This window comes from Choloepus didactylus, chromosome 19 (assembly GCF_015220235.1).
Source record: "Choloepus didactylus isolate mChoDid1 chromosome 19, mChoDid1.pri, whole genome shotgun sequence".
In the NCBI taxonomy this organism is placed as follows: Eukaryota; Metazoa; Chordata; class Mammalia; order Pilosa; family Megalonychidae; genus Choloepus; species Choloepus didactylus.
In genome coordinates this window covers 36,728,941-36,751,540 of record NC_051325.1, presented here as the reverse complement: position 1 = coordinate 36,751,540, position 22,600 = coordinate 36,728,941, and the positions used below count along the sequence as shown (strand labels likewise).

The following is a 22,600-nucleotide window of genomic DNA, read 5'->3' as shown; positions in this document are numbered from 1 at the left end:
GGCTGTCATGTTCTAGGTAGACAAAAGATGTCATTTCATAAACTTCTACTTACACAGTTCTGATGAGAAGTCTGTAGTCATAATTATGCCTTTTCTTCCTTCATACATAATAATGCCATTTTTCTTTGGTTGCTGATAAGATTTTTCCTTTATCACTGTTTTTAGGAATTTGATGTGTCTTGGTATGTGTTTACTCCTTTGTGTGTTTTTTTTTTCACATTTTATTTTGAAATAAATTCAAAGTTATACGAACAGTTACAAAAACAATACAAACCCCATACACAGAACTCCAGCATTCCCTGACCCACCCCCCGATACCCGATCCACTAACTTTAACATGTTGTCAGACTGCTATTTCTTTCCCTCCCTTCCTCCCTCCTTCCCTCCCTCTCTCCCTATCTATCATCCATCATCTATTGCTCTTTCTTCTGAACATATGAGAGCTAGCTGCACACATCCTTGAACAAACACTATAATTCACATATACAATTCCCATGAACAAGAACATTCTTTTATGCAATCCCATTAAGCGCAGCTAAGAAGTACAAGAGCATCAACAGTGATACAAAGCTTACATTCTATATTTCCTTTTCCTTATGTCTCAACTGTGTCCCTTTGAGCCTCCTGTCCTCCATCCTCAGATCCCATCCAGGGTCATCCTTGGCATTCAATTGTCATCTATTTAGACTCTTTTTTTTTTTTCCCTCAATTGTGGAAACATATATACAGCCTAAATCTTCCCATTCCACCCCCTCCCTAGCATTCCATTAGTGGGATTAATCACATTTAGAATGTTGTAATGTTATCACCTTCCCACTATCCATTACTAGAAATTTCCCTTCACCTCAAACAGCAACTGTACACTCATTTCTTAACTCCCCATTGCCCCTTCCCCCATTTCTCTTAACCCATACTCTACTTTTCATTTCTATGGTCATATTCTCTGATAATTTCTTTGTGTTTACTGTGGGGCTTAAAATTAAATTCTTTATCCATAACCATCTTGTTTTTTTTTGATACCAACTTAATTTCAATAGCATACATAAACTATGTACCTATACTCCTCCATTCCCCCACCCTTATATAGTTCTTGTCAAAACTTACGTATTTTACATTGAGTTCAAAACCACTGATTCGTCATTAGAGTTTGTGTATTTTATATCATGTAGGAAGTAAATAGTGGAGTTACAATTCAAAAATTATTGACTTCTATTTGTATTCCATTGTGGTCAGAGATTGTGCTTTGAATATGTTCAATTGTTTTTTTGTTTTTTTTTTTTTTTTTAATTCATTGAGGCTTGTTTTATGTCCCAGCATATGATCCATTCTCGAGAAAGATGTGTGATCACTAGAGAAAAATGAGTGTCCTGTTGATTTGGGATGTAAGGTTCTATATATGTCTGTTAAAATTCTGTATATCTCTTTCTTCTTTTTTTGTTTCTCTGTCGGTAGGGCTCCCTTTAGTATCTGAACTAGGGCTGGTCTTTTATTGGCAAACTCTCAGCATTTGTTTGTCTGTGAAAGATTTAAGCTCTCCCTCAAATTTGAAGGAAAGTTTTGCTGGATAAAGTATTGTTGGTTGGAAATTTTTCTCTCTCAGAATTTTAAATATGTCATGCCACTGCCTTCTCGCCTCCATGGTGGCCGCTGAGTAGTCACAACTTCGTCTTATGTTGTTTCCTTTGTATGTGGTGAATTGCTTTTCTCTTGCTGCTTTCAGAACTTGCTCCTTCTCTTCAGTATTTGAGAGTCTGATCAGGATATGTCTCGGAGTGGGTTTATTTGGATTTATTCTATTTGGAGTTCGTTGGGCATTTATGCTTTGTGTATTTATATTGTGTAGAAGGTTTGGGAAGTTTTTCCCATCAATTTCTTTGAATACTCTTTCTAGACCTTTACCCTTCTCTTCCCCTTCTGGAACACCAATGAGTCTTAAATTTGGATGTTTTATTTTATCTATCATATCCCTGAGATCCATTTTGATTTTTTTGATTTTTTTTCTCCATTCTTTCTTTTATTCTTTCATTTTCTGTTCTGTGGAGCTCTAGGACACTGAGTTATTGTTCAACTTCCTCTAATCTTGTATTATGAGTATCCAGAGTCTTTTTAATTTGGCCAACAATTTCTTTTATTTCCATAAGATTTTCTATTTTTTAATTTAATCTTGCAGTTTCTTCTTTATGCTCTTCTAGGGTCTTCTTTATGTCCCTTTTATCCTGTTCCATGGTCTTCTTCATGTCTTTTATATCCTGTGCCATGTTTTCGTTCCTCGATTGTGATTGTTTGATTAATTGTGCCAAGTACTGTGTCTCTTCTGATATTTTGATGTGGGTTTTTGGGATCGGGTTCTCCATATTGTCTGGTTTTATCATATGCATTAAGATTTTCTGTTGTTTTTGGCCCCTTGGCATTTGCTTTGCTTGATAGGGTTAGATTTTATGCTGTGATCTCGGGCCTTCCTCCCAATTCAGGTTGGTGTATGATGAGTGGACGGTCACGTTTGTTCCCCTGCAGTTATTCCGGATTATTTACTAGTTGTTTCTGTTTTTTTTTTTTAGTTGTTCCAGGGGGACTACTTAGCTTCCACTCCTCTCTATGCTGCCATCTTAGATTCCTCCTACTCCTTTGTGTTTTATTTAGGGTTTGTTGAGGTGTAGTTTGTGGGTTATATGGTTTTAATGAAATTAGGGTATTTTTCATTTTTATTTCTTTATATATTTTTTCTTGTACTACTCTTGCTTCTCCCCTTGTCTTCACCATTTCTCCTCTCCTTCAGTAATTTCAGTTACATGTTTGACCCCTTGATATTGTCCCGTAGTTCACTGAGACTGCTCCTTTTTTGTCTGCTCTCTCTCTTTGGTCTCTGTACTTAATTTTGGATAGTGTCTATTGCTGTCTTCACGTTCACTTTTCTTTTCTTTGGCATTATCTAAGCTGGTGTTACCCTTTGGATTTTTTTTTTTTTTTTTTCATTTTTATTGAGATTGTTCAGATACCATACAATTATCCAAAGATCCAAAGTGTACAATCACTTGCCCCTGGGTACCCTCATACAGCTGTGCATCCATCACACTTAATTTTTGTTCAATTTTTAGAAACTTTTCATTACTCCAGACAAGAAACAAAGTGAAAGATGAAAAAAAAAAAAAAAAAAAAAAAGAAAAGGAAACTCTAATCCTCCCCTATCCCTAACCAGCCCCCCTGAATTGTTGACTCGTAGTATTGATATAGTACATTTGTTACTGTTTATGAAAAAATGTTGAAATACTACTAACTGTAGTATATAGTTTGTAATAGGTATATAGTTCTTCCCTATATGCCCCTCTATTATTAACTTCTAATTGTATTGTCATGCATTTGTTCTGGTTCATGGAAGTGATTTCTAGTATTTGTACAGTTGATCATGGACATTGCCCACCATAGGATTCAGTTTTATACATTCCCATCTTTTGACCTCCAACTTTCCTTCTGGTGACATATATGACTCTGAGTTTCCCCTTTCCACCTCATTCACACACCATTCAACGCTGTTAGTTATTCTCACATCTTGCTACCAACACCCCTGTTCATTTCCAAACATTTAAGTTCATCCTAATTGAACATTCTGCTCATGGCTAAGCAACCACTCCCCATTCTTAAGCCTCGTCCTGTATCTTGGTACCTTATATTTCATGTCTATGAGTTTACATATTATAGTTAGTTCCTATCAGTGAGACCCTGCAATAATTGTCCTAATGTGTCTGGCTTATTTCACTCAGTATATTGTCCTCGCGGTTTTGTTATCAACGCATTTTTTTTTAATATGGTTTTGTTCACTCAGCATACATTCCATCCCAAGTAAATAATCAATGGTTTTCTGCATGGTCATACATTTATGTGTTCACCACCTTCACCATTATCTATATAAGAGCATCTACATTTCTTCCACAAGGCAGGAGGGAGAGTCAAAGAAGGTAGAGAGGCAAAAGAAAGAGGAAAAAAAAAGACAGCTAGGAAGCAGCAAAAGGAAAAATAACCTTAAATCAAAGTAGAGTAAAGAATCAGACCATACCACCAATGTCAAGTGTCTAACATGCCTCCCCTATCCCCCCCTCTTATCTGCATTCACCTTGGTATATCACCTTTGTTACATTAAAGGAAGCATGATACAATGATTCTATTAGTTACAGTCTCTAGTTTATGCTGATTGCATCCCTCCCCCAGTGCCTCCCCATTTCTAACACCTTGCAAGGTTGACATTTGCTTGTTCTCCCTCATAAAAGAACATATTTGTACATTTTATCACAATTGTTGAATACTCTAGATTTCACCAAGTTACACAGTCCCAGTCTTTATCCTTCCTCCTTTCTTGTGGTGTCTCACATGCTTCCCACTTTCCTCTCTCAACCGTATTCATAGTTACCTTTGTTCAATGTACTTACATTGTTGTGCTACCATCTCCCAAAATTGTGTTCCAAACCATGCACTCCTGTCTTCTATCACCGTGTAGTGCTCCCTTTAGTATTTCCTGTAGGACAGGTGTCTTGTTCACAAAGTCTCTCATTGTCTGTTTGTCAGAAAATATTTTGAGCTCTCCCTCATATTCGAAGAACAGCTTTGCTGGATACAGGATTCTTGGTTGGCGGTTTTTCTCTTTCAGTATCTTAAATATATCACACCACTTCCTTCTTGCCTCCGTGGTTTCTGCTGAGAGATCCGCACATAGTCTTATTAAGCTTCCTTTGTATGTAATGGATCGGTTTTCTCTTGCTGCTTTCAGGATTCTCTGTCTTTGACATTTGATAATCTGATTATTAAATGTCTTGGCGTAGGTCTATTCATATCTCTTCTGTTTGGAGTACGCTGAGCTTCTTGGATCTGTAATTTTATGTCTTTCATAAGAGATGGGAAATTTTCATTAATTATTTCCTCTATTGTTGCTTCTGCCCCCTTTCCTGTCTCTTCTTCTTCTGGGACACCAATGATACGTACATTATTGTACTTTGTTTCATCCTTGAGTTTCCGGAGACGTTGCTCATATTTTTTCATTCTTTTCTCCCTCTGCTCCTTTGCGTGTAGGCTTTCAGGTGTTTTGTTCTCCAGTTCCTGAGTGTTTTCTTCTGCCTCTTGAGATCTGCTGTTGTATGTTTCCATTGTGTCTTTCATCTCTTGTGTTGTGCCTTTCATTTCCATAGATTCTACCAGTTGTTTTTTTGAACTTTTGATTTCTGCCGTATACATGCCCAGTGCTTCCTTTACAGCCTCTATCTCTTTTGCAATATCTTCTCTAAACTTTTTGAATTGATTTAGCATTAGTTGTTTAAATTCCTGTATCTCAGTTGAAGTGTACGTTTGTTCCTTTGACTGGGCCATAACTTTGTTTTTCTTAGTGTAGGTTGTAATTTTCTGTTGTCTAGGCATGGTTTCCTTGGTTATCCAAATCATGTTTTCCCAGACCAGAACAGGCTCAGGTCCCAGAGGGAAGAAATATTCAGTATCTGGTTTCCCTGCGGGTGTGTCTTGGAAAATTGCTCCACCCTTTGATGCCTCGGGTCACTGTGCTTTTCTGCCCAGCAGGTGGTGCCTGTCAGCCTATAATTCTTGACTGGTGTGAGGAGGTATGGCCGTGTTCCCCCAGGCTCTGGGGTCTGGTTCTGAATGGAAAGGGCCCCACTCCTTTCCTCCTAGAGAAGACAGAGCTCCCAGGTGGAGGTCATTAGCATTTCAATGGTCTCTCTCTCTCTGCTTGTGCTGTCTCCACCCTTCTCCGCTTCACAGCCCTGGAAACTGAAAATGACTGGGGCTTTCTCCACTGAGCCAAAAAAGAAACAGATAGTCCCCTTTAGACCCAGTCCAAGGCGACCCTCCGGCTCTCCCAGGTCAGTCGTCACCCAAAGCCTCTGTCTGTTTTTTGGGGCTGCGTACCTGTAGTGAGCAGTTCACACTCGCTACTTAAAACCCCAGTTGGAGCTCAGCTGAGCTATATTTGCTTGCTGGGAGAGAGCTTCTTTCTGGCACCACGAGGCTTTGCAGCTTGTGCTATGGGGGAGGGGGTCCCACGACTTGGTTCCTCAGGTTTTACTTACAGATTTTATGCTGTGTTCTCGGGCATTCCTCCCAATTCAGGTTGGTGTATGATGAGTGGATGGTCTCGTTTGTCCCCCTGCAGTTATTCTGGATTATTTACTAGTTGTTCCTGTTTTTTTGTAGTTGTTCCAGGGGGACTACTTAGCTTCCACTCTTCTCTATGCCGCCATCTTGCCCCTCCTCCTACCCTTTGAATTTTAAATTTTAGATTTTATATTTTTCATCTCTAAAAGTTACATTTGGTTCCTTTTTATATCTTCTGCTTCTCTCCTCACTGCTTGTTTTCCTTTAAATAATTGAACTTATTTGTGATAGCTGTTTTAATGTTTTTGTTTGCTGATTCCATTATTGCTATTGCTTCTTGATCTGTTTCTATTGATTGATTTTTCTCCTGATTATGGGTTACATTTTTCTGCTTGACATATCTAGTAATTTTTATTGGTTGCTGGACATTGTGATATCTGGAGTTTGCAGTGGGCTTTGTTCTGATAGGCAGTTAAGTTATTTGTAGTTTAGTTTGGTCCTTTCAAGGCCTGTTTTTAAGCTTTGTTAAAAGCCTTTTTATTCTAGGTATAGTTTAGTCTCACTATTAAGGTGTGGCTCTTCTGGAATCACTATGCAGTATCCTAAGATATCTATGAGGACTGTTCATTGAGAGCACAATGATTCCCAGCCCTGTATGAGTGGGCTCTTCAGCTGACAGCTCCCAGGTTGTTCTGTTTTCTTGACCCTATGGTATTTCACACTACATCTGCATGTGTTAGTATTCAGCAAAGACCCAAGGGGGATCCCTATGTATATTTCTGGAGCTCATTGTCTTCTTAGCTCCTTCTCTAGAACTCTGCTACACAGTTTCTAGCTGTCTTGGACTCCCTGAATTCTGATCCCTGTCTTTTCATTCAGAGAGAACCACTATGCTTTGTGTGAGATCCTTTTCCCTGTTCCACATTCTCTGGTCTTGCATTTGCCTTTTTGTAGAAAGCAGGAGTGATTGGTGGATTTCCTTTCCTTCTCTCAGGACTTTTGTGATCTGTTGTTCAATGTGCCAGGTACTGTTCTAGGTGCCAGGAAGACATAGACCCCTTATGAAGCTTGTGAATTATTTGGGAGAGACAGACTTTAAAAACACACTAGTAAATTTATAGTATATTAGATGGCAAATAGTGCTAAGGAGAAAAAAAATAAAACAAGAAAAAGAGTCGTGTATTAGTTTTCTATTGCTATGTAACAAATTACCACCAAATTTAGCAGCTTAAAACAAAGTAAACATTATTTAAAAAAATTCCTGGGGGTCAGGAATCTGGGAGCAGCTTAGCTGACTTGGGGTCTCTTATGAAGTTGTAGTCAAACTGTTGGCGAGGGCTGCTGTCATATGTAGGCTGAACCTGGGCTGAGGGATCCACTTTCAAGCTCATTTACTTGGTTGTTTGTTCTTTGTTCTTTGTTGACTCTTGGCTGGAGACCTCAGTTCCTTGCTACCTGGGCCTCTTCACAGGGCTGCCTGAAGGTCCTCACCACATGGCACATATCTACCCTGAGAGCAAGTGATGAGAGAGAAAGAGAGAGCAAGTGAAGAGAGAGAGTGCGCACATGAGTGCAAAGACAGAAACTGAAGCTGCAGTTTTTTTAGCCTAATCTCAGAGGTGACATACTGTCATTTCTTCCATGTTTTCTTGGTAACATAGACCACCCTTCTTTCAGTATGGGATGGGACTGCCCACTGGTGTGAACGCCAGGATATGGGGGTCACATGGGGTCATATTGAGGCTGGCTTCTCACAGAGGGAGAAGGAGTAGGTAGGGCATGGTAGTTATTAGCATTTTATATCAATAATAGGAGAAGGCTTCACCAAGAAGGTGACATTTGAGAAGAAACTTGAGGGAAGTAAGGTGTAAGCCAAGCCATATCTGGGGGAAAAGTGTTTCAGGCAGAGGAAAAAAGCAGGTTTAAAGATCTTGAGGCAGGAGTATGCTTAGAACGTTGAAACAGAGAAGGTAAAAATGGCTGGAGCAGAGTGAGTGAGGGGGATAGGGAGGAATAAGAGTTAGGAGAGGTAATGGGGGCCAGATCATTCTGGGCCTCATAGACCATTTTAAGGATGTTGGCTTTTAATCTGAGTGAGGTGGATGGTTTGACGTAATGTGGCTTGCTTTCTTTTTTATGTCCATAGTAATATTTGATTTTATGATAAAAAATAAAATAGTTTCAGTATTTAGACTTTCCACAGCCATACTTCTTTTTTTTTAAATAATTCAATTTTATTGAGATATATTCACAAACCATACAGTCATCCACAGTGTACAATAGTACCATTTGTTGTTCATAGTACCATTATATAGTTGTGCATTCATCAGCACAATCAGTTTTTAAACATTTTCATTATCACACACACAAAAGAATTAGAATAAAAGTTAAAGTAAAAAAGAATACCCCAAACATCCCCAAACATCCCATCCCTCCCTATTATTCATTTACTTTTTTTGTTTGTTTGTTTGTTTGTTTTAAATTCAGTTTTATTGAGGTATATTCACATACCATACAGTGGTCCATGGTGTACAGTCAACTGTTCATAGTATCATCATATAGTTGTGCATTCATCACCCCAATTTTTGAACATTTTCCTTATACTAAAAAGGCTAAAAACAAGAATAAAAGGTAAAAGTAAAAAAGAACTTCCAAATCATTCCATCCCCCCATCCCACCCTATTTTTCATTTAGTTTTTGTCCTCATTTTTCTACTCATCCATACATACACTGGGTAAAGGGAATGTGAGCCACAGGGTTTTTACAATCACACCGTCACACCATGTAAGCTATATAGTTATACAGTCGTCTTCAGGGATCAAGGCTACTGGGTGGCAGTTTGACAGTTTAGGTATTTCCTTCTAGCTGTTCCAATACACTAAAACCTTTAAAAAGGAAACTCTATATGGTGCATAAGAATGCCCTCCAGAGTGACCTCTTGACTCCATTTGAAATCTCTCAACTGCTGAAACTTTATTTTGTTTCATTTTCCTTTCCCCTTTTGGTCAAGAAGATTTTCTCAATCCCACGATGCTGGATCCAGGCTCATCCCTAGGAGTCATACCCTGCCTTGCCAGGGAGATTTACACCCCTGGGAGTCAGGTCCCATGTAGGGGGGAGGGCAGTGAGTTCACCTGCCAAGTTGTCTTAGCTAGAGAGAGAGGGCCACATTTGAGCCACAAAGAGGTACTCTGGGGGAAACTCCTAGGCACGATTATAAGTAGGCTTAGCCTCTTCTTTGTCGTAACAAGCTTCATAAGGGCAAGCCCCAAGATCGAGGGCTCAGCATACCAAATCATCAGTCCTCAGTGTTTGTGAGAATATCAGTAATAACCCAGGTGGGGACATCCAACATTTCTGCATTTTTCCTCAGCTCCTCAGGGGGGCCCTGCAGATATATTTTTATTCTATGTCCGAATTACTTTGGGATGTATTGCCATAGCCACACTTCTTTTATCAAAAAATAACTGTCAAGGAAATAACCAATCAATTACAGTCAGTTCAAAACAAAACAAAACAAAACAAAACTGTTAGTTTTTGAAGAAGCTCCCTACCTCGAATTATTTGTTCTCCTTGTCTCAGAATTCCAAACAGAAGTGCTACGGAAAGGTATCCAAAACACTGACTCTGAATCTGACCCCTATGTCACCCCCAGGGAATGTGCTTGGAGGTACCCAGCTTACCTTTTAAAAGGATCTCTATGGCTCTTGTATGAGAATAGACCATAGAGGGAATAGGTGAAAGCAGGGAAATAATTAGGAAACTATTGCAAAAATCTGGTATTAATGTTAAGGGGTAATGGATGTAACGTTCCTGGCACAGTGTCTGGCATGTAGTTTATAGAGAGAAATTGTAGTTCTCCTACCCTTAAAATGGTGTACCCTGACTGCCTAAAAGTACCCTTCTCTGTTCTTTTTGCAGCTCAGCAAACGCTCTGCTAATGACCTGTGTGGCCGGAATGATGGAAACCTTAAGGTGATCTTCCCTGATGTGGAGATGGAGGATGTCACTAACCCTGGGTTCAGGGTCAGAGCCCAGCCTGGTGACTATGTGCTGGTGAAGGTAAATTTTCCTTTTGGGCTTTTGGCTTGCATCATGAAAACAAGTGTTGGATTGTATAATTTGAAGGATGAAATTTTTTACTGGAGAAATTCTTTAGTAAAATAATAATTTCCTCTCGGTGATTTTCTCAACCTGTACATTAGAAGAGCACCTTGGATTGGATTTCCTAAATAATAGCCTCTTGTTTTTCTTTTCTTCTGCCCTGGAAGGGTTCTTTCTGAGAATTCGGTGAGGTTGCAATGTAGCCTGTAGTTTCCTTCAGCAAAAAAGGCCAGGAAATATTAGTGATTTTGAATTAGTTGATGCTGGTCTCTGTCAGAGACACTGTGTCCCTCTGGTCTCTCATGCCCCAAGCATCCCAAACTTACATGTGTTTAAGTTTCCTGGTCCCCTTCCCTGGAATAGCAGGTCTAGCTGTATGGCTGTGGGATTTCCCTTTTCTTCCCCCTTTCACTAGGGATAGTGTTCCTTTCTTTCCTTCTTCCCTTTTCTTCCTTCCTCCTTTCTTTTCTTCTCACACTGTCACAGATCTGACACTGCCATTTGCCCTTCTTCTGGCCTCTCATTCACTTTGCCTTCAGAACCAGGAAGCACGTTCTGATAAGGTAGGCAGGGGCAAAAATGTTTCTCCAACACTGAACTGTGAGGCATCTGCAAATGAGAGAGAGATGGGGAGAGGGTGATTCTTTTTCCATTGATGTTGATCAGTGTTACCTCTTCCTCCTTGTTGCTTAGCCCTCACCCTTTACTCTGTTTTGTGTCTTTGCTCTTACTTGTCACTGTGGTCTTGAGTCTTGGGAACTATGACCCATGGCTTGCAGGTGAGGGAGATGTAAAAATTTCCCGTGGCTGGCATGTAACTTCTGTGGACTGGCCTGGAAATTTTACCACCAGTTAGAACTTTTCTGTTTCCATGGGAATTATCTTCCCATGATCTGTCTATCTGACAAAAACTTAGAATACAACCAGTTTGCTGGTTGGGACTTCATGATCCTACTGCCTCCTATCCTTGTCCTGACTGAGGATTGTCTTACTTAAGCATTACCTAGGAATTTTCTAAGTGAGGTGATGCCTACTAGTCAGCAATGTAATTGTTCTGGAAATAATCCCTCATAGGTTTCTCTATTTGTTCGTTTGACACTGTTTTGTTTCCTTATTTCTCTGTCTTCTGAAGGTTTGCATCTGTGATTATTAATTACTTTCCCACACGTCTTCCTACTCTCATTTCACTGCAGCTAAGGGTTACTTAGATTAGGTCAGTTGGACTGTAGTGTTAGTATGGTAGTTTTCTGTAAAATGGAAAAATTCCACTTGGCACAAAAGATAGAAAGGTACTCAGGATTGTTTTTGTTTTGAAGGGACACAGACCCAACAAGTGAGATTTAGTGGAAGAACAGGAATCAAGGAGGAGCCTGAATCAGGGTTCTGTTGGCTATGTGCCTATGTCTCTCATCTCTGCTGTGCTTATGTTTTCCCAGCTTAGAGTTTCTGGGCTGCACTAGAACATCTTCCCTGTGATGTCGCTTTCTTATCCTCCCTTCCCCTGTGGTGCATATTTGGCTAAACCCCAACCCTAGTGAAACCAGTTACCTGTTTATTCTGCATCTGCCCTCAAGCAGCTGAACATTGCTGGAGGAGAAGCACACAGTTAAGCTGTATTACATGGATTATGATAGAAAACTTAAAATAAAATCACTTAAAATAAGATTGGTTTTTTTTTTTGTTTTTTTTTTCCCACATAAAAATCTGGATATAGAAGATACAGGACTAGTGATTGTGATGTCTCCATGATCATCAGGGGTCCAGGCTCCTTCTCTTTTGCTCTGCTGTATGTGGCCTCCGTTCGCAAGGTCACTTCATGATCTTAAGGTGGCCACTCCCACTCCAGCTACCATGTCTGTATTCTAGCAGGCCAGAGAAAAAAGAGAGGAGAAGGGTACACACTCTTTCTTTCAGGACCCAGACCACTTTTGCCATAGTAGCACTCCATGCGAGACTGCAGAAAAGCTGAGCAGTGTGGTCTTCATTCTGAATGACCGTGTGCCCAGCTGAAAAGTGGGAGTTCTGTTGTGGAAGAAGAAGAGGTAAAGAGATGTTGATTTATAATCTGTGTCACATGAGCTGAATGCACTCATTTCAAATTCATCACCATAAAACTCAAATGAGCACTTAGCATGGCACTGATCTCATGATCTACTATAATTCTCTACTATACTGACTTTCCCACTCTCTTTCTCCTTGAATTTCCATCCACCTTCCCAATCCCTAGTCTCACTTGAGGTCTTCACCTCATACTTCATGGAGAAAATAATTACAGTCAGATGAAACCTCTTTGTCTTATCATTATTCCCACCAACCCACTCAACAACATACTGCCTTTTTACATGAGTCTGTGTGGGAAGCATCTGCATCTTCTGATGTCAATGTATCCTATAGTTCTGACCCTTGTCATCTTTTCAGTGAATTTGCATTTATCTCCTCTCTCTTGCATCTTAAGCTTAATATAGTAAAAATAGAATTATTAATTTCTTCCACTTTCCTACAATTTTCTACTTTTCAAGCCTTCCCCGTCTTAGCAAATGGTACTGTCCAGTTGCTTAAGCCAAAAATATAGGAATCATCCTGATCCTTTCTTTCCTGCATTTCACATTAGCCGTTCACCATGTTAGGCTCTACGAATAGAATAGGCTCTACTCAAGATAGAATGTATCTTGAATCTGAGTATTTCTTTCTAAATCCAAGCTACTGTCATTTCTTGCCTAGAACATTGTAGCAATTTCCTCACTGCTTATATGTTTTTTTTTTAAATTCATTTTTATTGAGATATATTCACATACCATGCAGTCATACAAAGCATACATTCAGTTGTTCACAGTACCATTATGTAGTTGTGCATTCATCACCAAAATTAATTTTGACATCTTCATTACCATACACACAAAAATAATAAGAATAAAAATTAAAGTGAAAAAGAACAATTAAAGTAAAAAAGAACACTGGGTGCCTCCCCCCCCCCCCCATTTTTCTACTCATCCATCCATACCCTGGACAAAGGGGAGTGTGGTCCATATGGCTTTCCCAATCACATTGTCACCCCTCATAAGCTACCTTTTTATACAATCGTCTTCAAGATTCATTGGTTCTGGGTTATAGTTGATAGTTTCAGGTATTTACTGCTAGCTATTCCAATTCATTAGAACCTAAAATGGGTTGTCTATGTTGTGCATAGGAGTGTCCACTAGAGTGGACCTCTCGGCTCCTTTTGGAATCTCTCTGCCACTGAAGCTTATTTCATTTCCTTTCACATCCCCCTTTTCTATGTTTTAAAAGGAAATATTTTATTGAAGATATTGTAAATGAAGAAAAGTGGCCAAATTATAAGCGTATTGCTTGATGAATTATCACAAAGTGACCCTACCCATGTAACTACCATCCATATCAAGAAAATAGAATATTAGGGAGCAGGCACACAACAGTGGAGTATGAAATTTTACAAATTGCTTCCTCCATTAGAAAAATGAAAACGCTGGAAAAAGACTGGCATTAACTAGGTAACTCTGGAGCCAGATGGACATTTAGAACAGCTGCAGGAATACCAGAGGAAGTGAGAGGCTGCCAAGAGTTTAGCTTTACAAAATAGGACAAACTCCTATTGCTTAACCCTGTGGCGGCAGCTGTGGCAACATGGCTTGGATTCTGGGAGTTGCTAGCTGGAGCCATGGATGGCAGAGGAAATTTGCTCCTCTAAAAGTTGGTGTTGAGGGTTGAGGTTGGTCTTGGAGAGCCATGAGGGACCAGCATGGAAGCTAGCCTCAGTTTTGGCCCTCTGGGCAGCAGCACTCCCAGCCTCCTACCAGCATCCACCAGGAGCTAGTGTTTGTTTTTTTTTTTTTTTTTTCTTGCCCTTCCTTCTGCAGGTGGGTGTTTCCTGATCTGGAAGATCCCAGAGGATACCATATAGACTCCAGCTCTCTCTACAATAGCAGCTTTTGGCCTCATACTAGCATTTACAAGGACTTAAAGACACAGTGCACTTTTTCATTGGTTGGGTTTCTTCTTTTCTCTTTCTTATGTTATTTAGTCTGTTGGATCCTTGAGGGCCCAGGACAGGCACTAGCCTCCATTTCTCTCAGAAGGAATATCTTCTGGCGATACACCAGAGGCATCTACAGGGACAGAAGGAGCCTTTTTTGTTTTGTTTTGTTTTGGTTGGCTGTTTTGTTTTCTCTTTCTTGGCTTGTTTTTGTTTTATATTTTTGGGTCTGGCTGATGCCTGAGGAATGAACAGGGAGAGTAGGTTTTGGCCTTGAAAACAGCAGTTTCCAGCATCCCAACAGCAAATAGCAACATAACAAGATTTGGAGAGGTGATGTACATCACTCTTTTTTTTCTTTCTTTCTTTTTTTTCTGGTGGGTGTTTTGTCTGTTTGCTAGTATTTTTGTTTCTTTTCTTTTTGATCTCCTCTCTTTCTTTCCTTCCTTTTTTTTCCCTCTTCTTGTTCTTAGTCTGATGAAATGAAATGAGGAAGAACTAAATTTCCAGAGTGACCACAATATAATACTCAGAATGTCCAGTTCTCAACAAAAAAATTGTGAAACATACAAGGAGACAGGAAAATATGTCCCAGTCAGAAAAAAAAGAATTTGTCAGAAAATATTCAGGAGTAAGTGCAGGCTATGCATTACTAATCAAAAATCTTAGAACAAATCTCAAAAATAGGATTGATGAATTAAAAGAAAAACAGGACAAAGAACTAAAGGAAATCAGGAAAACCACATATGAATAAGATAATAATTTCAAAAAAGTGATAGAAAATTATAAAATAACCATATGAAAATTCTGGGATACAAAAAATACAATAACTGAAGTAGAAAGTTCAAAAGAGGGGTTCAAGAGAAGACTGGAGGAAGCAAAAGAAATGATCAGTGAACTTGAAAGCAAAATAAATGAAATTGTCCAGGTTGAGGAGCAGAAGGGAAAAAAGAATGAAAAAATGAACAGAACCTTCAGGACACTAGCAAGCATACCAATATATACATCATAGGAGCCCCAGAAGGAGAAGAAAGAAATAATGGGTCAGAAAAACTATTTGAATAAATAATGGCAAAAAACTTCCCAAATCTGATGAAAGATATGAACATGCGAATCCAAGATGCTCAACAAATAGCAAGCAGGATGAACCCAAACATATCTGCACTGAGATACATTACAAACAAATTGTCTAATGCCCGGGACAAAGACAGAATCTTCAAAAAAAGCAAGATAGAAGTGACATGTCACCTATAAGGGATCCTTAGGTTAACATCTGATTTCTCACTGGACACCAAAATAGACAGTTCTACAATAATAGATGGAGATGTCAGTACACCACTTTCAATATTGGATAGAACTTCTAAACAGATAATAAGGAAATAGGGGAGCTGAACAACACTCTAAACTGTCTAGATCTAACTGACATATATGGAACACGACACCCCACAATAGGAGAATACACCTACTTTTTGAGTGCACATGGATCATTCTCTAAGATAGACCATATGTTAGGGCACAAGAGAAGTCTAAATAAATTTGAAAATACTGGAAATTGAACAGCAAACTGTTATATAACCAATGGGTCTTTAATTACAAGAGAAATTATAAAGAACATAGAGACAAAGGAAAACAAAGACACAACATATGAAAACTTAGAGGATGCAGCAAAGGCAATGCTCAGAGGGAAATTTAAATCTATGGATACCTACCTGTATTAACAAAGAAGAAAGATCTCACGTTAATAACCAAGTGATGGGGAGGAGTCCTTTCTGGCAGGTCCTAGTTGCAAATCTGCTACCTTTAAGGTCTTTTTTCTCCTTTCTGTTCCTTTCCTTCCCCTTCCCCTATCCTTCCATCCTCCTTTCCCCTTCATCCTTCCCCCTTCTGCCTTCCTCCTTCTCCAGTCTCTGTCATCCTCAAGGGTTCTAAGCAAGTGGGAGTTGTTCTTTATTATTGTTTCTGAGGGGAGACTTTTCTGGAGGATGTCTTATGTTACCATCTTAATAACATCTCTCCCGGGGACTGACCCATTTTTAACCACTTAAATTATATGCGATGTCATTGCCCAAGATTGTTTCTTACTTCCAGGATTGGGGGCTCACAGGCACTGTGCAGTCTCTATCGCCTGTCATTCCCATCAGATTCCTTTTGGTGGCCTCACCTCCAGGGGCTCTGCATTAAGTCCCTGTGGCATAGTCCTGGTTACTTTGTCTCCTCACTGGTTTTCTTTCAGATCACCTCCGCCAGCTCTCAGACGCTTAAAGGACATGTTCTCTGCAAGACCACTCTGAAGGACTCCTCAGCATATTGCTGACTTGAAGTGGAGGCAAGAGTTACTTGGGCCATCCTAACAATAGGAAGGGAGATAAGACTGGTCACTGGTTAAGAGGTGAGGAAGCTTTGGAGGCAAGCTGCTAGTGTTGAAGCAACTTTATGTCAAATGGAAACTGTATCTCCTTGCTGCTATGTGAACAGCCTTTACAATCATTAAATATACTTAAACTAAACTGTCCCTTTTGTTTCTCTTCTTTTACTTCATTTTCACCTTGGTTGGTGGGGTTTTCTTTACAGTCTCTGTATTAAGTTTTTCCCAACCTAAAATCCGCTGTGGACCTTGCTAACTTCTGTTTTTTTCTTCTGCTCCCTAGGAGTTAAAAGACTGCACGAGGGGAACATGGGGAGAGAGCCACTTGCTTGGGAAAATCTGCTCTAGAACTTTCTGAAATTTTAGTTTGACACCATTGATTCAACTGCCTATCTTCTCACTTTATTCTATGTTTCTTACATGAGGATTTCCTTTATGGACTTATTCCTTAGCCTGTCAGTTCATTCTTTGGAAATGTCATTACCCACCAATAGCTTCAGAGCAGTGGTTTCTGGCCCATTCACCACCAGTTTCATTAAAACAACAACAGCAATAACAACAAACACAAAGTCAACAACAACAACAACAAACACCAAGTCATAGTAGCGTGAAATATTTGGAGTCGATAGGACTTTAATTCAAATCCCCACTCCATTGCTTAAAAGCTGTGAGTCCTCGAGCAAGTTTATGCTTTATTCTTCTGAGCCTTGGCTCTCTCATGTGTGATGTGGAGATAGTAATAAAATGCTTATCTCATTTAATGCTTTTGGTGTTCACTGAGATTATTCTCATAAAGAGCTTAGCACAGTCTATGGCATTTTTTAAGCTCTTTTCTTATTAAATTGAAGTAGTCATTGAATGATTTTCCTTTATAAACTGACTGCATTTATTAGGAAATGCTGAGGTTTATTGTGTTTCTGGCCATGATCTCCTTTTGGCTTTTTCCATTGACCTCCTTGACAGCCTTTGGAAATCCCAGACTGGAAAATCTCTTCCTCAGGCGTTAGTTTGGCCTGGGAAGTTTGGTTTCTATTCTCAGGGCCCATCTTCTACTGAGGAGGACTTGTGTTATGGTTCTTTATCCCAGTTCTTCATTCAAAAGACATGTTATAAAAGGGTTTGGAAATTTATTTTACTTTTTAAAAAAAGTAAAACATACATGTGGCAAATAATCACTTTCCTCTAATGCTCTAGTTCCCTTTTACAAAAGCCAGCACTTTCATCATTTTTTAGTTTACCTCTTCAGAGAGAATCTTTTTATATGCAATGATTTATATGTACATTTGTTTTACACAAGTGGTTGCTAACTGTAGATACTATTCTTTTTTTAAAAAATAGTTTTGTTCAAGTATATATAATTAACCTAGTGTTGATATTCCCCCATATTTAAAGTGTATAATTTGATAAGTTTTGACATATGTATACACCTATGAGACCATCACCAAATCAAGATAGTGAATATATCTATCACTCCTGAAATTTTCTTGTTCCCTCTTGTACACCCTCCTTCTCTGACATCCCTATCATCAAGCAACCATTGATCTTTCTGTCACAAATTCTGATATGTTTTACTTTTGTTTTCATTGAGTTCAGAATACTTTCAAAATTCTCTTTTGATTTCTTCTTTGACCCTTGGGTTATTTAGAAGTGTCATTTAATTTTCAGATATTTGGGGAATTTTCCAGAGATTTTTTATGTTACTGATTTCTAATTCCATTGTGACCAAAGCATGACTTTTGTCATTTGAAGTTATTGAAGCTTGTTTCATGATTTCCAATATTATCCATTTTGGTAACTATTCAGTGTCCACTTGAGAAGAATGTATGTTCTGCTGTTGTTGGGTGAGTGTTCTATAAATTCATTCAATTCAAGATGGATAATATTGTTCAAGTCTAATAAACTTGCTTAGTTTCTGCCTACTCTTTCTGTCAGTTATTAAGAGAGGACTGTTGTGACAGTAACTGTGGATTTGTCCCTGCAGTTCTATCAGTTTTTGATTTATGCATTTTGAAGCTGTATTAACATGTGAATACAGGCATACCTTGGAGATACTGTGGGTTTGGTTCCAGACCACTGCAGTAAAGCAAATATTGCAATAAAGCAAGTCACATGAATTTTTTGGTTTCCTAGTACATATATTAAAGTTATGTTTGTACTGCATATAGCGTTATGTCTAAAAAACAAAGCACATACCTTAATTAAAAAAATACTTTATAGCTAAAAAATGCTAACCATCATTTGAGTCTTCAGCTAGCCATAATCTTTTTGCTGGCAGAGGGTTTTGCCTCAGTGTTGATGGCTGCTGACTGATCGATCAGGGTGGTGGTTGCTGAAGGTTGGGGTGGTTGTGGCAATTTCTTAAAATGGGACAACAATGAAGTTTCCCATATCAATTGACCCTTCCTTTCACTTGAACACCTACAGGCTATTGTAGGGTTATTAATTGGCCTAAATTCAATATTGTTGTGTCTCAGGGAAGAGAGAGGCCTGAGGAGAGGGAGAGAGTCAGGAGAATGGCTGGTCAGTGGAGCAGTCAGAACACACACATTTATCAATTAAGTTCACTGTCTTATATGGACTCTGTTCGTGGTGCCCCAAAGCAATTACAATAGTAACATCAAAGATTGCAGATCACCATCTCAGATACTATAATAATGAAAAGTTTTGAAATATTGTGAGAATTACCAAAATGTGATACAGAGACATAAAGTGGGCACATGATGTTGGAAAAATGGCACCGATAGATTTGCTTGATGCAGGCTTGCCACAAACCTTCAATTTGTGAAAAAACACAGTGTCTGTGAAGGGCAATAAAGTGAAAGCGCAATAAATGAGGTATGCTTATATACCTTTAGGAATTTTTTGCCCTCCTAATTAATTGACCCCTTTATATGAAATGATCTTCCTTATCTCTGGTAATGTTCTTTGCTCTGAAGTGAAATCTACATTGTCTGAGACTAATATAGCCACCCTGGTTTTCTTTTTTCTTTTTTAAAATTGAGATGTAATTCACATATCGTAAGTTCACCATTTTAAAGTATATAATTCAGTGATTTTTAATATGTTCACAAGGTTGTGCCATCATCACCACAGTCATTTTGGATGTACTATAGCTATCACCGTCTACTCCCCTTCCCGACCCCCACCCCCAGCCCTAGGCATTCACTGATCTACTTTCTGTCTCTGGATTTTCCTATTCTAGACATTTCATATAAATAGAATCGTACAATATGTAGTCTTTTGTGATTGGCTTCTTTCATTTAATATAATGTTTTCAATACATGATACATCCATGTTGTAGTGTGTATCAGTACTTCATTCCTTTTAATGGTCAAATATTCTATTGTATAGTGACACCATATTTTATTTATCCATTTGTCAGTTGATGGACGTTTGGATTGTACTAATTTGTTGTGGCCTTTAGCCCAGTTCTTCATTCAAAAGACATTTTTAAAAAGTTTTAAATTTTATTTTACTTTTTTGTAAAAGTAAAATAATACACATGGTAAGCAATTAAAACAGTACAATAGGTATCTATAATCAGTTATTTTCCCTTCACCAGTTTCCCCTAATCTGTCAGTTCTCTTCTACTGAGGCTAGCATTTTCTTTAGCAATTTCTGGTGTAGTTTTCCAGAGACAGAGTATGTATATACAGGGAGGGAGAGGAATAGAAATGATTATACACAAAACATCTGCACCTTGATACTTCAGTTAACCATATATTATGGAGATCTTGCCATATCCACAGATATTGATTTATATAATATTCTACTGTATGTATCGAGCCAATTTATCTAACCAGTCCCCTACTGATGGACATTTAGGTTATTTCTACTCCTATGCTATTTCATAAATAAATTTGACCACAAATGAGTAAACAAACATATGATGTATTTCTAGAAGTGAAACAGTGTGTCAGAAGTCTTGAATATTAGGCATTTTGATAAGCCTTGTCAAATTCCTCATCAAAAGAACTGTATTGCTTTGCCCTCCCACCAAAGGTGTTTCCCTTGACCTCACCAGCACTGGTGGTATTATTGGTTTTAAATCTTAAATGGAATGAGGCACCCTTCTGTTTGATGAAAATGCATTTTTCCAAAGGAGTGGAAGGATATATTCTAGTCAATTTGCATTTAAAAATTAGTAGAGTCAAATCTAAGTTGAGGGCAGGTGTAGGAGCTTCTGGATGCACTGATTTCCTTAGCCATGATATTATTGGTGCAGTTAGCTGACCATGCCTGTTAGCTGTCTAGGGGCCTGCTGGTAGCCAGGGTCTCTTTTGTACTTCCAGTTGACCAATTGCTTTGTCAGGTAAGATCTTTAATCAAACTAGATGACGTGACCTACCATTTTGAATGTGCACTAATGGAGACTGGGGTTTTACATGACAAAATCCAGAGCGGGTTGTCTCAGGAAGGGGAAAGTAAATTTTTGCTGCATTTCAAGGCTTTTTCACCTGCTCTTGATAGACACTGGGACAGGTGTTTAAACATACTAGACGGCATCTTTTCCTTTTATTTAATCACCTTTATTGAGGTTTAATTAACATACATTAAAGTGCATGTAGTATACAATTTGATGAGTTTGACGTATGTATAGGCTTGTAAAATTAAACACAATCAAGATAAATAATCATCCTCAAAAGTTTCTGCCTGTTTATATTCCATCCTGCCCCTTCCCCCCTTGCCCAGGCAATCATTGGTCTGCTTTCTATCCCTGTAGATTCTTTTGCATTCTCTAAAATTTTATTTAAATGGAATTGTTCTTTTTTGTTTGGCATCTTTCTGTATGATTATTTTGAGATTCATTTATGTTGTTTCATGTATTCCATTTTATTGCTGAGTATTATTACGGGTGTGTCTCTTTACACCTCAAACCTGTATGATCCACGTTAGAAAAAGCCTGAGCCTTATCAGGTTGTGATTTAATGGGTTTGGGTTTCATTAAGTAACCTCCTACTCAGTTAAGAGTATAGGAACAGACAATAGTTTAAAAGTAAAGAGCACTCAAGACAAGAATTCACCTTTAACACATTTTTACTAAAGGAGCACTTAAGGTAAAAGGAACAAGTTTACAATGTAAATTTAACTGATACATTACCAAGCCTGGGAGCCTCTACTCCCAGATGCAGGTGGACATGAGATCAGAGAGCTCCCCTTGCCTGTTTCAGAGAATTTATAGCATTTTTGATTTACATTCAATCAAATCATAATCTATTTTTTTAAATTCAATTTTATTGATATATATTCACATACCATGCAGTCATACAAAGTGTACATTCAGTTGTTCACAGTGCCATTATATAGTTGTATTCACCAAAATTAATTTTTGAACATTTTTATTACCACACACAAAAATAATAAGAATACAAATTAAAGTGAAAAAGAACAATTAAAGTAAAAAAGGACACTGGGTGCCTTTTTTTTTTTTTTGGCCCCCATTTTTCTACTCATCCATCCATACACTGGACAAAGGGGAGTGTGGTCCATATGGCATTCCCTATCATACGGTCACCCCTCATAAGCTACATCTTTATACAATTGTCTTCAGGATTCGAGGGTTCTGGGTTGTAGTTTGATAGTTTCAGGTATTCACTTCTAGCTATTCCAATTCGTTAGAATTTAAAAAGGGTTGTCTGTATTGTGTGTAATTCCTTTTGGAATCTCTCTACCACTGAAGCTTATTTCCTTTCACATCCGCCTTTTGGTCAAGAAGATGTTCTCCATCCCATGATGCCGGGTCTAGATTCCTCCCCAGGAGTCATATTCCATGTTGCCAGGGAGATTTACTCCCCTGGGGGTCAGATCCCACGTAGCGGGGAGGGCAGTAATTTTAAGCTGCCAAGTTGGCTTAGGTAGAGAGAGAGGGCCACATCTGAGCAACAAAGAGGCATTCAGGAGGAGGCTCTTAGGCACAATTTTTGGGAGGCCTAGCCTCTGCTTTGCAGCAACAGTCTTCCCAAGGACAAGTTCCCTGGTAGAGGGCTCAGCCCATTAAACCACCAGTCTCCCATGTCTGTGAGCACATCAGCAACCATCGAGGTGGGGAA

At 38.8% G+C, this 22,600-nt stretch overlaps 1 protein-coding gene across 5 annotated transcripts in view; it reads left to right on the top strand.

Moving 5' to 3' along the window:
• The window catches only part of CDK5RAP1 (CDK5 regulatory subunit associated protein 1), a 44,983-nt gene extending 26,327 nt beyond the window's left edge, over positions 1–18,656 (top strand). For 3 of the 5 annotated variants that reach the window (XM_037811986.1, XM_037811988.1, XM_037811987.1), the window contains exons 13-14: positions 10,012–10,152; positions 16,419–16,692. In XM_037811986.1, coding sequence (XP_037667914.1) covers positions 10,012–10,152; positions 16,419–16,499 — 222 coding nt within the window. In that variant the 3' untranslated portion in view covers positions 16,500–16,692. Of the gene's footprint in view, positions 1–10,011; positions 10,153–14,069; positions 14,519–16,418; positions 16,693–16,833 lie in introns of those variants that run through there. The other 2 variants (XR_005213153.1, XR_005213154.1) reach the window with 2 other exon arrangements.
• Positions 18,657–22,600: the final 3,944 nt, after the last annotated feature.